We start from the raw sequence: 15,000 nt of genomic DNA, 5'->3' as shown, positions 1-15,000 counted from the left end.
TCGGGATCACATTACGAAACAGTGTATTAAAGTGCAATTGTGTGCTAATTTGTGTGTTTGCGAGCAAACGAGTGTTTGGGATCGAGCAAACCCCCCGCTAGTGTACCGTGTAGGAGTCCTTCCGTACTGGACGTGTCTTATCTGGACCGATAATTAAAAACTTGCTACAACTCGATCCGATCCTTGTTCTGTCCTGCCTGCCAGGTCGAACGCGAGTAGAGGGCATTTGAATGGAAATCACCTACGCACCCCATCCCTCCCACTAAAACACCTTCTTTACCACTTTATTGTACTCGATCGGAACTGTTCATTATGCGAACAAACAGTGCGCGAGGTGCGCGTGAAAGGGAAACGGTTGCGGATCGCACACAAAGCGACCGAATAATAATGCCACATTGAATATTTCAGTGTCAGCAAACAATGCCTTGTCAGTGGCAGGTGGCCGAGGAGGAAGCGTCTGGTGGGACGCAGTAATCGTCATTTTATTTTTGTAACACCAACCGTCCATTATCCGTCCGTCGGGTTTGGTTCACAGAACGGGGATGCGACACACAACGGTAATTAATCGGACTAATGACGGATAAACTGTCCGTCCTGTGCGTTTGTGTGACGACACGTGGCACTGGTGGTGACACGGTCATTTCCACGCCCGCTCGCTGTCGTTGTTGTTATCATTGCCTCCATTTTATTACCTTCGAATACGCACCGCTGAACAAACAACATGTCCGTGCGCGATGCGGATGAAATGGTGGAATGCGTGTGAGTTTAAAGATCATAATCGCTCATAATCGGTCAGATCATTACCGTGCGACCGGCAGGTGAGGAGGCAAAGAGCAGGGGGGTGGGGTTGCGGCTATTGATTTTAGAAGTTCCACCACTGTCAAAACTATGACTTACTGTTGGAGAAAATATTGGAGGCATTAGCGTCCTATTGATAAGCGATATGTTGAGTTTTCGTATTGTAAAAGCTTAAACAATCGTCACAAATCGTTTATGGCAATCAATCACAGAGAATTCACCTCTACATCGCAAAGACAGCAACATGCGATGGTTTGAATACAGATTAGGTATAAAAATGCAACCAACTTTAAATCATTGTTTCTAACAAACCATAAATGGTTATATTGCATTTACCGCAATTATAACGATAAATAACGATGCAGATAAATCACATTCATAACGTGAATATGTTTTAAAAATTGCATTTTATCCCTGAAGAATGCAAAAAGTTAAATCGCAGACGCTAAACGTAATATCGCAAAGCAATTACGGCCAGTGTGCGATACATTTCCTCAAGACTGCAGTTCGTTAGTGCAAATGGAGACACAACAAAAAACATTAAACTGTTTTTTTATTCTTTGTTACACGATAGAATACGGCGGTTGCATTTTTTTATTAGTGACAATTTTTCCCTCTACTTATTTTTTTCAATTTCCACGAAGATGCAGATATTGTGCCTAAACCTGTAACAAGTGAAAAAATTAAAGAAAAAAATGCACATAGTTTTCATTACACTCTTGATGCTGCATTTAAGTCTATTAGCAAATCGCTATTTTCAAGTATTTATTGAATTTGCCGAACATAAAAAATTAAGTAAAAAATAGCAAATATTTTTCGTTATCAGTGCAGCTCTTGTATAGTATTAGCGACATTCTTATACCCAAATACAGGGTATCTGAATACGAAGTTCAAGTAAGGCAAATTCGATTATCCGTCCTTTCTGCGCTGATTATGATTCAGTGGCAAGTGCGTCCTTCACAGCAACTCATCCTGACGCTACATTATCGGCAAAACCGCTCAAGCAGTCAAGCAACGCCAATCCCTTTCGCTCCTAGAAGGATCGATCATAGAATGTGCTGCGTCCACAGCAACGACTACAATAAATGATACTTCGCGGGCACACACTCACAGTTACATATTTTACATTTATGACCAACTGCTTTCCAAGCTTAGCCAGCAGCCGTCGCCGCTCCGTTTCTAACGCACGCAGCATTACTGTTAAACAGTCGGATGTTAATCTTCATAATGCACCCTGCTGCCGGCAAGTGGACGGACCTTTATCGTTTCGTTTCCCACGGTCCGCAACCGTGCTATCAATTCCTCATAACAATTCCAATTTTCCAAGTATAACGTGTTGAATATTGCCCTCACCATAACAACCCCCATTATCATTCTGCCATCGATCCAAGTGTGCCGATACGGAACGGGCCCGGATCACTAGATGGTAGATGGTTGGCGAAAGGATGAAGGCGTACTAGAAAGAGTGACCACACGATGGGCAAACGCACGAAACGCCACCAGAAAACGGGGCCTTCGCTCAAAAGTGCCTTCACACTTGATCGCAGAGCACGGAGCAGAGGAGCGACAGCGTGCGAAAAGCCACTTCCTTGCCCCAGGTTTGGACCATTTTTCGGACGGAAGAAAAATGAAGGTATTAGAAGAAATGTGTTCGTTCCGGTGGCATGCGACAGGGACAGGGCACTGTTCCATCCTCTCCTTTCACCGTCAAACTGTACCATTCCGATGGGTTGTCAAGCGAATCAACGGAGTTTTTTTTATGTTCGCTACTTCGCCATAGGTACATTACTATAATCGAATCTCTCCGAGACTTCGGTGCTCCCCCGGTGGGCATAACAAGGGCCTAGTATATGGAGCCAATAAACTGCCGTTCGTTGCCATCGAGTTTCGCTAATGCTTGGTGATAAAATTTCAGAGTGTGTCACCGGCAAACAATATCAATTGACTTATCTATATATATAAAAATCTCGTGTCACATTTTTTTGTGTCCAAACTCCTCCGAAACGGCTGAACCGATTCGAACCAAACTTTGTGTGTATCTTCTGTAGGTATCAGAATCGGATGTAAACTATATTTCATTCCCATTACTTAAGTTATTCAAAAAATAGAAAAATTATTTTCCGTAACTTTCTGTTAACCTTTGATTTGATATTTTTCTTAGATTTTTCATATAAAAAAACTCCAAATCCCAAATTTTCATAGCCTTAGCTCAAACAGTTATTTTTTAATGATTTTTTGAAAATCAACTACTTCACCCAACAGTAGTTGCAATACTGAGCGCCAGGGAGCGTTGTCAGTGCGAATTAATTTAATTGATGAGAATTTATCCTAGAAGGCTTAGCTCAGACCGGTTTAAGCATACTCAGGCAATATTCGAATTTTCGAAATTTCCCCAAAAATCAATCAAGTCAAAGGTCCAAAAATTATGTATAAAAATTTAAGATGTGCAGACACATTACTAACAGTTTAGAATGTGCTCGATTGCACTTTTAGTAGGAGGTAAAAAAATCTGCACTTTCCCCAAACAACTATGATGATAATTGAAGTGCAATATGAAAAATCTAGAGATTTTCAATCGTCGAGTCAGATGCCGATATCCGGCCGTATCGATGACACGGACCACTCATATGCATGTTGAATTCTATATTTTTTTTGCAACCATTAACTACATCATTAGCTAAAAAACTGGCATTCATATCGAATCTATATTGAAAGGCAGTATATATCAACTATTAACATTATCATAAATGATGTTGCGCGGGCTCCAAACTCCAGGCGGTAACGTTAGGAGCTCAACTCAGTTATTGGAAAAATGAGGCATCATGTGTGTTCCCTAGAAGGACACCGGCAAACCCGGGGTATAAAAGGGCAGGAGATTTGCGAATAAAGGGGAATCTGACTAGAAAACTCCTTTTTGGTCAGATTCTTTGCAACGCTGATGGTATCCCAAAAGCGAGAACCCCTTTCCGAGGGCCTAGCACCTACGACAAAAAACCTGAGCTCGATAGTCCCCCAAAAGCGAAAAGGAATTAAAGGCGACGGGATTACATACGAAACAAACAGTCTCCGTTAGTCGGTGCCCAGCAATGCTTCCGATTCCTTCGCAGGCAAAAGGGAAGCGTGCCAGCCGAGTATCAACTGCCAATGATAGTTTAGTAATAGTAGCTGATCAATCCATGAAAAAATAGGCTCAAAACCATGGTTGGCGATCATGTAACCCAGTTTGAATCATCGGTAATTATTAACAACAATCATAACACACAAAGTAGAAACTCAAAGAAATAGAACATTTCAGTAAAACCTAATCTTCTACGCGTAGCGACGCACGCGGGTCATGCTAGTTTTATTTAATAAGAAGCACAGGCGGGATCACAATCACCCCTTTTTTTTGGAGTCCTGTTGATGGCAGGAGATGATCAATTTGTTGTTTGTTTTATTGCATAACAGGTAAATCAGATATCGATTGAATTCAAACCATTTTAGTCGAATTGCGGTATTCAATCAACTTAGCATATTTACTAGATCTTGTTTATGGTTTATGTTATACAAGATTGTATAAATAATAAAAGTATGTCTCCGGATAATGAACTGATCAAGACATTTTCTATACACAAATGGCTGAACCTCTCAAGATATGTTAAGATGGTCATAATTCTAAAAATAGGTTTCCGCCTTACATTTACTAATATGCTGAAATCCTTAGAGAACTCACCCAGTTACACCCTATCCTCGCTAATAGTTTTCAATCGAACTTAAAGTCTAGCGATGGCGGCATCAATATTCCAGCTGGCCCTTCGCGGTTGGCCCATAAAACGGCAATCAATTGAACGATCTAATTAAATTGCATACCGATACCAGCTGGTTTCGTGGAATAATGAGACATTCGGCATGCGAAACACTTGTGCGAAACATTCATGTGTATGGACCGTGGCTTGTGCCCACCCCCACTGCAACTGCCAGTTGCGTCTCAAACAGATTTCGAATTCATATTCGTGTCCAGCACAGAACCACGTGTGATGCTGCGCTGAGAAGCGCACAACAGTTTGGAAGGAACATTCGTACAAACCTACCGCCAGTCCACGCTGGCCCTTCCTAAGTCTTGGTTGAATAATTCAAGACAGTTGTCAAATGGTAAGGGAAACCCCGAGGATCACGTGCACGTTGAGCTCCGGTATTCGCTTCGCTTAATGGAGTCACAGCGCGGTACATAAATTAATCCGAGGCAACTTGAACCGTACCACAATGATCAGGCAGAGGAGTGTACACGCACAACGTGCGCTAACAACACACGGAAATCATACCGAGTCACCATATGCTACCGAGCTGTTTCGTCGTTATCGTCGTCGTAATTTGCAATTTCATCCAATTGGAATTATGGAAATGTTCGGTATTTAATGTTTTTTGATTAATTTCAACTGTTTCGTTCCCAAACGACTGCCCCGGAACGAACATGTTCGACAAATTGCACTCGATTTTCAACACTTGAACAGATATTCGATCGATTCGATAGAAAAGCTGATGTACTTCAACTAATTGAACGAATATCGGTCCCAACAGGGCTGTTCGGATGAATTAATAAATATTTCTTCATTCTCGAGAGGCACCCTTTGTATGATACAATTCGCTAAACGGAATGGCTTTTAATTGATGAATTGCATTGATCCTCTTCTATGAAGGAGGTTTCCATACTTCAACCAAATTTATCATATTACATACTTTTCCGTACCAGTTGATAATGAATGTTCTCCCGCACCTCCATTTTCCCTGCACAATAGGAAGGTTGTTTCACGTTTCTGAATAATTACTTACGAGCGAAGCACAGCTGTGACCACGGACGCTGGTGCACAGCACAACACAACAGAATCGACCAGAAAACAGAAAACAAAAAAAGAACTTAGAGAGAAAAGCTATAGTTCCTGTGCAATCAACATTTTAATGTCCACTCCAAACCAATACCATACGCCATCGCATTGCATCGCGTCGTATCGTTGTGTGTATGTGTGTGTGCAAGTGAAAACGGAAAAGGATTGTTGGTGAAGGGTGCTAGTGGTGGAGAAGAAGTCGTTTGTTTCTGTGCATTACGCGGATGAATAAAACGCGCCACATTTCACGCATCAGCCTCCACCATCGGGCAGCTGGCCGAAGACCTCAAAAGTGGTAGTAGGAGTAGTAGCAGCAGCAGTCGCGGCGACCTCCCTCTCTCAACAAGCAAAAGCTGTGCCGTGTAGCAAAGAATTATACGCCGAAACATCATCAGGCGCGCTATATGCGCCAGAGCGTGCCAATGATGCTGCACGCCCATGCACCAACAGTAGTAGCAGCAGCAGCAGAAGCAGAAACAGAAACCCCATCAACGATTCTGGCTATCGCTGAGAGCAAGCATCCAGCAGCCTTCGCTACCTTGGCGATGGTGTGGAGCGCGAAACAATAAAGCCGCGATTGCTGAAAGCCACCACCATCAGGGGCCGCGTATCAGGAGCACTACAGTGGATCGCCGGGAACCGCGTGAAGTGTTTGGACCACTCATCTACCACCTCATCACCAGCACCGTAGCAGTGTACCGGAAGTGTGCGCCTGGCAACGACCGGACCAGGGGCAAGAGAGAGAGAGCGAGAGAGAGGGCCCCAGTGCAATAAGTGAACAGCAGTTTCGGTAGCATTAATGGTAACGGTAGTGAAGTGTCGTGGGCCTTAAGCCTTAAGTGAAGTGACTCATCTCGAAGCAGCAGCAGCAGCAGCAGCAGCGGGAAAGCGCTGCTGGTTGGCCGATTACCGAGTACCGCGCGCAAAGCGAAGGATTACGGCAAGCGGAAGTGTGCATCGCGCACATCGGAGACGCGAAACGAACCGAACACCGAACCGAACCACCAGCAGGAACCGGTCAGGAGCTGCGGTAGCGGATGCACCGAAAGAAAGCCGCACCAACGCGATGGGATACATAAATCTGCTGGAGCTAAAGCTTTTGTTAAATATATCATTAGTCGTGCTGCTGGTGAGCGGTAAGTTTTGTATTTCGAAATTTAATTTCTCGAATTAGTATGATTTATGCGCGACGGTAAATAATCATAATGGATGACAGAATGGATGGTACCGGCCACCCGGGGACCACATAGTAGTGTACCATTTGCAGTCGTCACCGTCCCTCGTCGTCCTCGTCGACGTCGTCGTCGGTTGCTTGCTTACGATTGCTTTCCGATGCCGTGCTGTTGTTCGCCATTGTTTTTGGTTCGCAAAGTGGAAATGGAAATCGCATCGCGGTCCCGGGTGTTTCCCTTTGTTTTTTTTAATTTGTTTCGCAGCATTTTATGTTTATTTTCCTCCCGTTTTTCAGAGCACCTCTCCACCTCCATTAAAAGGTTTTCTAAATCGTCAGCTTCTCTCTCTCTCTCCCTTTCTCTCTCTTTCTCTTTTCCTGTTTTATCCTTATTCGTGTGATTTTGCGAACAGGACATGGCTCCCAGATCGAAACACAGCCAGAGTTTCTGGCCCCGCTGGATAATCTCACGGTGACACAGGGGCGTGATGTATCGTTCACTTGCGTCGTCAACAACTTGGGCCAGTACCGGGTGCGTATTTGCTAATTAAACATCGTGGATCAGCGTACTAAGCACGACCGCTCTAATATAAAACCATGAGATTAGCGCTCTTGATCGAGCAGCAAGTTTAGTGCCAGTGTTTTCAAGGTTGAATCTATTGCTTTTCATTTCATTTCATATTTAGCTAACTTTTAGTAACGCACAGACAGTCGGGTTTATTGGAGAGATCGCTTCCATTTGTTCTTAATTTGTTCACTTAGTGAAAACAAAGCATTGCCTAGCCATTTTTTGTTGCATGTCGGTCTTAGATATGATATGACTCGCGAGTGCGTGTTTCTAACCCCCCGAAAAAGAAACGAATACAAATGAAGCGGAATTCATAATCAGGTCGCTTCCTTTCGTTCTCGCTCCCTCCCTCACTGTCATCCTGTATGGTTTCCTCCTCGCTCAACACGCTCACCAGAAGTTGCATGTCGCCCACTACTACTTCAAAGTACGGGTTATTGATTGTCTCATTTACAAAATTTATCGAAAACAAAGGGCCAAGCTTTTGAAGGTGACTACACGAAGGTATGCATGAACGGTTGAAGTAGGAAAACTCCAATTTGCCAATCTTTCGGTTGCGTTTTTCGGTGGCTAAATAGCTCACTTCAATCAATGCGAGACACTACTGCGTGTTTGAGGACACCATTCCACCTAGTGCCATTGTGCTTTCGGTGGTTTTCTCTTTGTTTTGTTGGCTTCATGTGAAAAAGAAACTAAAACTAATGCTCCCCGTCAGATAATTTCCGTTGAGAATTGGCCAACCCACGCTGGAAATTGTCGGGCGGATAGATGCTTTCACACGACACGTCTGAAGGGAATACCAATGCAACAACGGTGTTAACACGCCATTCAACTCGTGTGTCATTGTACCCCATTTTACAATCAAATTTGCGATCAATTACTAGTTGAGCATTCGTTAGTCAGAACTAGGATCATAAAGAAATATTATGTTCCATTTACAGACATGATTAATTTAAGCATACGTTGAAAAAAATACGTGGTTTTGGTGTCTATCTTTGATTCACGCTCGATCATCTCGGATAAACAAACCGATGTCCGTTTTATTTAATAACTAGTTTCTCGAGGTACACCTGCCGACTTTTATTTAAATTTCCATATTTTAAATACTTGACAGCATTTTAAAGATGGACATTTCTAGATTAGAAATACAAGTTTCATACAATTATTATTAAAAAAATTATCATAAAATTTGGAAAATGCCACATCAAAAAACGATTTTATAAACGTTGGTTCAGCGAACACTGCTTCAAATTTGCGAAATACCCTGAGTCATACATGTTGCGTGGTTTCTCAAACTACAGCATCTTAATCAATTTAGGCATCTATTAATAATACAAAGGAAAACAAAATTCTTAATCACATTTGCAGGAAAATGTTTAGCAAATTGTTTCAAAAATATTAAATTTAGTTCAACGTATCTTAAAACATTTCGATAAATTTCGTGTTGTTCTGATAAACACAGTGAACAAATTGACAATTGTTCATTGAACCTTGTGACCGATTTGCAACTCCATGTTGCTGCTCCTCGCATGCGCTTCTTTCCAATTCCCTGTTTAAAATGACATGCTCCAGCACCTAGTACTTAGGCTATCCAATTCGACAGCGATACGGGGATTGTCAAATGGTTTGCATGCATTACTTCCGCCATTGAATCGTAAGGAATCGAAAGTAAATCCGTCTAAAGACGACTCCCGATCCCCGGACCCCACCGTACCATCTCATACTAGCAAATCCTCTGCTCTTCCGTATCCGTAGGTCGCATGGATCAAGTCGGACTCGAAGGCGATCCTGGCCATACACACGCACATGGTCGCGGTGAATCCACGCTTATCCGTTACACACAATGGCCACAACACCTGGAAGCTGCATATCTCGCACGTACAGCTGAACGATTCCGGCAGCTACATGTGCCAAGTGAACACGGATCCTATGCGACACCAGGTGGGTACGAGGTCACCAACACCATCGAGCCCCCGGAACCCTTCCAAAGCGCCAAAGAACCGGTGGCAACTTTGTTCCAGGAACTCCCATTCCGAGGTTTACTTTGGGAATGTTTTTGACCGGGCATGATTTAGAAACGAACTTTGCGAGGCAGCGAGAGCGAAAAAAAAACCCAAACTCCAAAACTTTCAACAAAACTATTTATCGAGCAGAGAACATTGTGGGGCTAGGAATGTGCTGATTATAACCTCTTGCTCGTTGCCTCTAATGCAAACACTGCCGTTAGCGCTGCAGGCAGAGTGGGTGGTTGGTTTAGTTCCAAGTTCTTATTCTAAACCGGACAGCTAGCTTCCACAGCACTCCTTCACCCGTGGGCGAAATGGTTTGTCAAGTCCGCCGCGCCGAGGCTCGTCCTAGGGCGAAAGAATGCTCTGGAATGCGCCCAGCGTTTCATCTGGCGACCTGGAGCGCTTGGGCCTTTAAGGGTGGTAATTGGCTCATGAATACATAAATTGCACGTGGTACATGCGGGATTCCCTTCATCCCCTCCAGGGGAAAGAAGGAAGAGGAATAGAGTGAGGGAACTCGAACCGACCGACCAACGGAGTAACCGAGAACCATAATTACAGTCGGGCAACCTGGACGTCGTCGTGCCACCTGATATCTTGAACGAGCACGAACCGAACAGCCTGGAGGGTGGCGTGGCCAACGAGGCGGGCAACGTGCAGCTGGTCTGTCAGGCAACCGGTGTCCCCGAACCGACGGTGCAGTGGAGGCGTGAAAATGGCAAGGATATCGTCGTGCGAACGGAAGGCAGAGAAAAACAAGGTAATTTGTGGCCGCATGGGATGACGACGGAGAACGGTCGGTGGGCAATGGGCTGGATTTGCGAAGTTTAATCTACTGCCGCTTCCTTCGGTTTCCCTTTTCCTCGCATAGTTTCCACCTTTCTCTTCCTCTTCGTCTCTCTCTCTCTCTCTCTCTGTGTTGTGACGTGGCGCTTGATTTACTAACAAATTTAACTGGACCCCGGGACCAGCCCGAGACGCCAGTTAATTATCCAACAATGCAGTGATTCGACTCGACTTCGTTTTGTGCCCCAAGGACCGAAGTTCCGTTTTCTTTTTAATTTTAAAGTTTTTACCCTCATCATCCCAGCAACCCAGCACTGCCTATAACAACTAACATTTTGTCGGCATCGTCGTCGTGTTTCGTCCTTGCAGTCGTTAAGTTCGTCGAGGGAGAGCGGCTCGTCCTCAACCAAGTGCAGCGAACCGATATGGGCGGATATCTGTGCATTGCCTCGAACGGTGTGCCACCATCGGTTAGCAAACGGTTCGATGTGCAAGTAAACTGTAAGTGCATGGTGCTAGTAACGTGATGGTATTAAAAGCGATCGAATTTCTCAGTCAGTTATGAAGTCACCAAACTCCTTTGTTTCGACTCCCAACTAAGTTCTCATTTCTTTATCCAAATTGCACACCTCTCTCTCTGCCTTTAGTTCCACCAAATGTTAAGGCCGGCAATCAGCTAGTGGCCGCCCCGGTCGAGAGCCATGTACTGTTGCAGTGCATTGTAGAGGCATTCCCAACGCCGCTCAATGGATGGCATCGGCATGATGGTAGGCATTAGAATTAAAACGTCGACTCGTTACACAACAAACTCGTGAATTTTTTGTCGCCATCGCCAGGCATGAAGCTGTACGAGGGCGAGAAGTACACCATCAACGAGGAAAAGCTGAACGCGTACACCTGGCAGCTCAACCTGACGGTGAAAAACCTCCACAAAGGTGACTTCGGACCGTACATTTGTTCCAGCATCAATGCGCTCGGCAAATCGGATGCCCGAATACGACTGCAAGGTACGGGCCGACGGGCACCATTTTACCAATCACAACAATTTACCAATGGCCTCCTCCTGTGTTTCTTACTGCTTTTCTCGTCTTTATTCTCGCTGCAGAGCTGCATCTACCGCCCAAACCGACGACCACACCGACACCGTACGTTCCGTCGACAGTGAAGCAACCGCGAAGGAAGCAACACACGCCATCGCACGGCAAGGGGCACGATAGTGGAGGGAAGGGCGGAAATACCCTCACCCGCGACACGTACATCACTAACCACATCCAGGAAAACGATTACCTCGGTAGTCTCGTGGTGCCCGAAGGTAGGGCCGATGATTTCCATTGTTTTCACATCTTTACCAAGTTCGTTGGTTTGATGGCGGGACAGGGAGTGGCACATTAAAACATACCAGAGGAATATTGTTACTCCTCGCTGGTACACTGACCATTTAAAGCTGCAGCTGTGCAAATCAAGTCCTGGCAAACAGTTGCTGCAATCGAACTGATGTACATCTTTGGGAAAACCCTGTTTTCAATATTGATTTAATATGTTCAGTAATGAAGTCTACTAGCTTTTAGTACTACATGCATGCTGTATGCTCTTGAAGAGTAAAAAATAATGTTTGAAATACTTGTTTTGTGATACTACAGGAAAAATTTCAGCCTTCGTCATTTAAGTACTACATTCTAATGATCTGCGGATTTGAACGAACTAAAATGTACAATAATTATCCAGATAAGGTCCCTAGAAAATTCTAAACGACCAACGAGACCATTGAGCTTGCAGCGAACGGACAAAATCCCCATCTTCGCTAGAAAACCAAAGTCCCTTTGAAGCATCCTTTGCGGATAAATTCCTCAAATTAAGCAAATGTTTTCAATGAACTACTGCTTGCTTGCTAGCAGAAATCGAGATCAGAAATTTCCTGCCTCTGCCAATCTGTATGGTTATGCAGAGGATGCATCTCTGTGGCATCCACCAAATGAATCGCAACGGAGCCCAGGAATGAAAAGCAATGTTCCCTGAAAATCTGCTACTACCATGACAGCTCCTAATTGATCAATCGTACGTACTCTATGGTTCGAACCATTTGCAAATCAATCCCTTCAGAAAGCATTGAACAGATACCATTGGTATCGAAGATGTGTTCAAACAGAACGTTCCACAGATGGATAGCTAACACATCACAGAATGGCATTGAAATAGTCACACAAAAACGATCCCATTCCTTCATAATTAATCAACCCATGATCGCATGTTCTGTGGTCCGCTCCACCGACAAGCCACCAACGAGTTAACATTAAACCGATCTCGAAATAAATAAATGCTTCGAATTAATTAAATCATATGTTCGCGCATAAAACGACGAGTCTCATCTGGCGCGGCTCGCATTTTCACCTCTCAGGCAGGCAGTCCCGCTGCCGGACACAAAACGGTGAATCGTTCACCCATTGTTTACCGGACTACAAAGCCTCGATTTGGCTTCCGTTCCGTTGGGCGGTTTTTGCAGTGCGTTTGGGTAAAGAAAAAAGAGATCGTGGAAAACGCAAACAACATAAAAAAAGACTCCCGCTAATAACCTTTGCCATTAGCCGTGATTAGACCGTAGCCGGAGTGGTCCAGCTAGACCACAGAGCATATCCGCACCAGACCGTCAGCGGATGATGTGATGCTGACCTTATGATGTCCGGTGCGTATCGCGCCGGATTCCGCGATAGTGTGATAATCGGCCAACTTTTAGTGCCGCTTTGCGTAGCACATAATCTCTCACCTGTCAGAGGCCCCCTGCCACCACCCAACCACCCACCCTCGTTCGCGAATCCACACACCATCACCATCACCATCGCAAAACATATTTCTGTCAGCATCCTTTATGCCACGAGGTTTTCCTTCCTTCACTGTGGCCATCAATTGTTCATAATTGAAAAAAGAAAAAACGGAAAATGGCGGAATGCCAAACGGCCAAACGGCGTTGACCACCCAACGAGCGAGCCAGTGGGAGCCTCGTCCGCCTCGGAGCCATTGGCTCAATTAATTTTTATTGCGTCACAATGAAACACCCCATAACAATAAATTAATTGATGTGATTATCAGATCCCTTTCCCCGCCGGGCCGGGCGGCTTGTAGGTGGCTCTCTTCCTCTCCCTCTCCCTCTTCCTCTCTCTTTCGCTCTCTTTATCGGTATGTTATCGCGGTGCTAGCCGTTTTTGTTTGCCATGTCCTGCGGTGCAATCTTTTGCCATCCACGATTCCTCTTTTTATCAATATTACTATTATGATTTTCGCACGCACCACGAGCCTTTCCTCAGGCTCTCTCTCTCTCTCTCTCTCTCTCTTTCTCTCTCTGTCACTGTCGCTGCATACATCACACTGCTTATCGGCGCACGGCGTGGCCAGGCCAGTGACGTGTGCGCGCGTCCCCCTTTTTGTTATCTACCTTGGTCACTGGGACAACTGGGTGCCCCCATCGATCGCTGCCACGAATGGTGCGTGCGAGCGATCATAAAAAAAAGACAGGATCGTCGCATAAATATATTTATTTTTAATGACACAAGGGCGACAGAGACAGACGGACGAACGGACGGACGGACAGCCGCGGGAAGCAAAGAGCGGGTGAAAAAGATGACAAAAATGAACAACATAAAAAGCCAGCTCGCGAGCGCTTCACGCGCTGCTGTTCTCCACGATGCGCTCGTTTATTAATTATTAGTAGTAGCAGCCGTTGTATCCTCGGTACTCGGTACGCTTGCAACGGAACGAAATTTGCATAGCATTTCCCGTGGTAGGAGGTGGGGAGGGCTCTATGTTCTGCAATCTGTGCCATAGGGCAGCGGCATGAGGAGTTGTGGGCAGCTCACCTCAGCTCAGCTTATGGTAAAAATTAACATTCCACACAAATCAGTAGCCCCAGCCCGGCCAATGTTTGACATGCTCGATGGGGAATCCGGGGGCCTTGTTGCATATTTGCTAAACGTCGAACAGGCGACATGGATGTCGATTGGCAGGGGAGGGGAGCGGCTTTTGGAATGAAATTCGCATTTTGGGGCTGCCGGCTGGTGGTGGCACATTACAGTAGTCAGGTCCCTTCCAAACACCACAGCATAAATTCTAACCCCCTGTCTCTAACCCTCCTTTAGGTAACGCCGGACATGGGCTGGTCGGTGTCAATGGAGCGAACGGTATCAACGGTGGCCCCGGACTGGCATCCGGCGGTACCGCCGGTAACAACGGGCTGGAGAAGCCACGGAACACGCAAATGCCGGCCCCGATACCGTCCCGGCAACCGCTCTGGATCCTCAACAACAAGTCACTTGCACCGCCGAGCCCGTACAGCCAGCGTTACCACACGCTACCACTCGTTAGTTGTTGTTTGCTGATGATGATTTACAGTTTGTTGATGTTGCTGACATTTACATGAAGTTATGCGCGTATGATGATGACGCTAGCGATGACGCTGGCGATGACGATGACGAGGATGGGTGTTACCATTGCTGTTAGTGTGTACATTACGATAAATATGATCCGCAAATTGGATCACCGCAGAGAGCAGTGTGTGTATGTGTGCGTATGTGTGCGTGTGTGTGTGCATCGAACTTCCGGATCAACGGCACCTCCAAAAATTAGCAAAAACTAACCAGAGGAGGAAAGAGAGATGTGTAGCACTGTTGACCGCTGGGACAGGAGGATGTATAGAGCGCTGCGCAACATGCATCCACAACGTGGATTCCAAGGTTATGACAAAATCAAAATCCCCCACCCCCTTTACATAATCAGCATTCCCCCCCCCCCCCCCTCTCCCCTGCCTGGCGGACCGCA

General features: G+C 45.4%; 1 protein-coding gene across 9 annotated transcripts in view; it reads left to right on the top strand.

Annotated features, from left to right (window-relative positions):
- Positions 1-15,000, top strand: part of LOC125950789 (protein amalgam) — a 19,256-nt gene that overhangs the window by 1,353 nt on the left and 2,903 nt on the right. For 4 of the 9 annotated variants that reach the window (XM_049679092.1, XM_049679089.1, XM_049679093.1 and 1 more), the window contains exons 2-10: positions 5,574-6,796; positions 7,245-7,363; positions 9,155-9,340; positions 9,970-10,168; positions 10,564-10,695; positions 10,842-10,961; positions 11,031-11,201; positions 11,300-11,506; positions 14,322-15,000. The exon at positions 14,322-15,000 is cut by the window's right edge and continues 2,903 nt beyond it. In XM_049679092.1, coding sequence (XP_049535049.1) covers positions 6,727-6,796; positions 7,245-7,363; positions 9,155-9,340; positions 9,970-10,168; positions 10,564-10,695; positions 10,842-10,961; positions 11,031-11,201; positions 11,300-11,506; positions 14,322-14,602 — 1,485 coding nt within the window. In that variant the 5' untranslated portion in view covers positions 5,574-6,726 and the 3' untranslated portion in view covers positions 14,603-15,000. Of the gene's footprint in view, positions 558-4,585; positions 4,930-5,573; positions 6,797-7,244; positions 7,364-9,154; positions 9,341-9,969; positions 10,169-10,563; positions 10,696-10,841; positions 10,962-11,030; positions 11,202-11,299; positions 11,507-14,321 lie in introns of those variants that run through there. The other 5 variants (XM_049679088.1, XM_049679090.1, XM_049679087.1 and 2 more) reach the window with 5 other exon arrangements.

Source organism: Anopheles darlingi, chromosome 2, assembly GCF_943734745.1.
Source record: "Anopheles darlingi chromosome 2, idAnoDarlMG_H_01, whole genome shotgun sequence".
Lineage (NCBI taxonomy): Eukaryota > Metazoa > Arthropoda > Insecta > Diptera > Culicidae > Anopheles > Anopheles darlingi.
Note: the sequence above shows the minus strand (reverse complement) of the source record. Positions and strands in the feature narration are given on the sequence as shown.